This window comes from Octodon degus, unplaced genomic scaffold (assembly GCF_000260255.1).
Source record: "Octodon degus isolate 3935 unplaced genomic scaffold, OctDeg1.0 scaffold00065, whole genome shotgun sequence".
In the NCBI taxonomy this organism is placed as follows: domain Eukaryota; kingdom Metazoa; phylum Chordata; class Mammalia; order Rodentia; family Octodontidae; genus Octodon; species Octodon degus.
In genome coordinates, this window is record NW_004524641.1 from 1,396,898 (window position 1) to 1,398,668 (window position 1,771).

The window sequence follows — 1,771 nt, forward strand, 5'->3', positions numbered from 1 at the left end:
AAGTCCTCCCCCAGAAGGTAATGTCAATGTTATGCTAATCAGGGTGAAATAATTGCTACTTTAGTGAGAAAGTTACATATGAAAATCTTCCTCCTTAAAGGTAACACAATTGTAAAGGAAAAATGGTTATGATTACCCAAAGCATCTTGGTATTATATGTTATAGGTATCAATTGTTTACACCTTTTCTGAACACAAATTACAAATTGTTTTTAAAGTACCTGAAGTGCCACCGAAGGAAGCCATCCCTGAAAAGAAAGTACCTGTGACTCCTCCAAAAAAGCCAGAAGTTCCACCGCCCAGAGGTACGTACCCTTACAAGTGTTTGTCACCTGATTTTGGGGATGTGTGTAGATGTGTCCTCCAGTCTCACATTGTATTTGCTTGGGTCGCTGTATTGTCCAATCCCCTCTTTGTAGTTTCTAACTAAAAGATACTAATATCTTCAAAGTTCCTGAAGCTCCTAAAGAAGTTGCAATTGAAAAGAAAGCATTTATGGAAGAACCCAAAAAACCAGAAGTCCCACCTGCAAAAGGTATTAAACCTGCTGCTTTTCAAGAAAATGTATCTTCTTATGTCCTCAGAATTATTCTGCCTTACATTATCTTACTCAAATTCTAAAAGTACTAATATCTTTCAAGTGCCGGAAGTTGCTCAAGAAGTTATTCCAGAAAAGAGAATTCCCATAGTACCACCCAAAAAACCGGAAGCTGAACCTGTCGCAGGTATATGCCAGTTGAATCTCATTCTGCAAAAGAAGCATCTCTTCCATTTTTGGAAACAAATTTAGTCTACTGTTCTTCACTAACCTATGTATAAAACTACTAATATCTTTCAAGTGCCTGAAGTTCCTCAAGAAACTGTCCCTGAAAAGAAAAGAATACTGGTGCCTCAGAAAAAGCCACAAGCCCCACGTGTTGCAGGTACTTGTCCCACTGTCCTTATTCTGCCAAAGAAACGTCGCTTCCAGTCTTGAAAATCAACTTGTTCCACCACTCTTCACTAACCTAAGTATGAAATTACTAATATCTTTCAAGTACCTGAAGTCACTCAAGAAATTGTTCCTGAAAAGAAAAGAACACTGGTGCCTCCTAAAAAGCCAGAAGTCCCACCTGTCACAGGTACTTGTCACACTGTCTTTGTTCTACAGAAAAAAAAAATCACTTCCAGTTTTTGAAAATATAGTCTTATAGTTTTTCACTAACATAACTACAAAACTACTAATATCTTTCAAGTGCCGGAAGTTTCTCAAGAAGTTATACAAGAAAAGAAAGTTGCCATGATCTCACCCAAAAAACCAGAGGCCCTGCCTCCTACAGGTATTTTTTAGCCCTCTCCTGATTCCTCAGAAGAAATATTACTCCTGCTCTTGGTAACAGCTTTAGTTTATTTACCTGACTGTACTAAGTAAAAAACCACTAATATCTTTTAAGTACCTGAAGTTCCTCAAGAAATTGTCCTTGAAAAGAAAGTGCCTGCAGTAACCCCTAAAAGGCCAGAAGCCCCACCTGTTTCAGGTACTTGTCCCTGACCTGAGCTTCATAATACACTCTTAGTCGTGAAGATCTTTCATTCAAGTGGTCTTCCTAACTCCTAAGTGCAATTTTACTAATATCTTTTAAGTGCCTGAGGTACCTGAAGTTGTCCCTGAAAAGAAAGCACCCAGTGTAACTCCTGAAAAGCCAGAAGCCCCGCCTGTCCCAGGTACTTGTTGCTCATACTAAGGTTCACGTGTAACTCTTCTGCTCTTAAAAATAGTTCATTCAAGTGGT

The 1,771-nt window shown here is 38.7% G+C and overlaps 1 protein-coding gene across 12 annotated transcripts in view; it reads left to right on the forward strand.

Annotated features, from left to right (window-relative positions):
- The window catches only part of Ttn (titin), a 274,946-nt gene that overhangs the window by 144,641 nt on the left and 128,534 nt on the right, over window positions 1-1,771 (forward strand). For 8 of the 12 annotated variants that reach the window (XM_023719078.1, XM_023719080.1, XM_023719081.1 and 5 more), the window contains one exon: window positions 218-304. The exons of the other annotated variants lie outside the window; for them this stretch is intronic. In XM_023719078.1, the coding sequence (XP_023574846.1) occupies window positions 218-304 (87 nt within the window). The remainder of the gene's footprint in view (window positions 1-217; window positions 305-1,771) is intronic. 12 annotated transcript variants of the gene reach the window in all.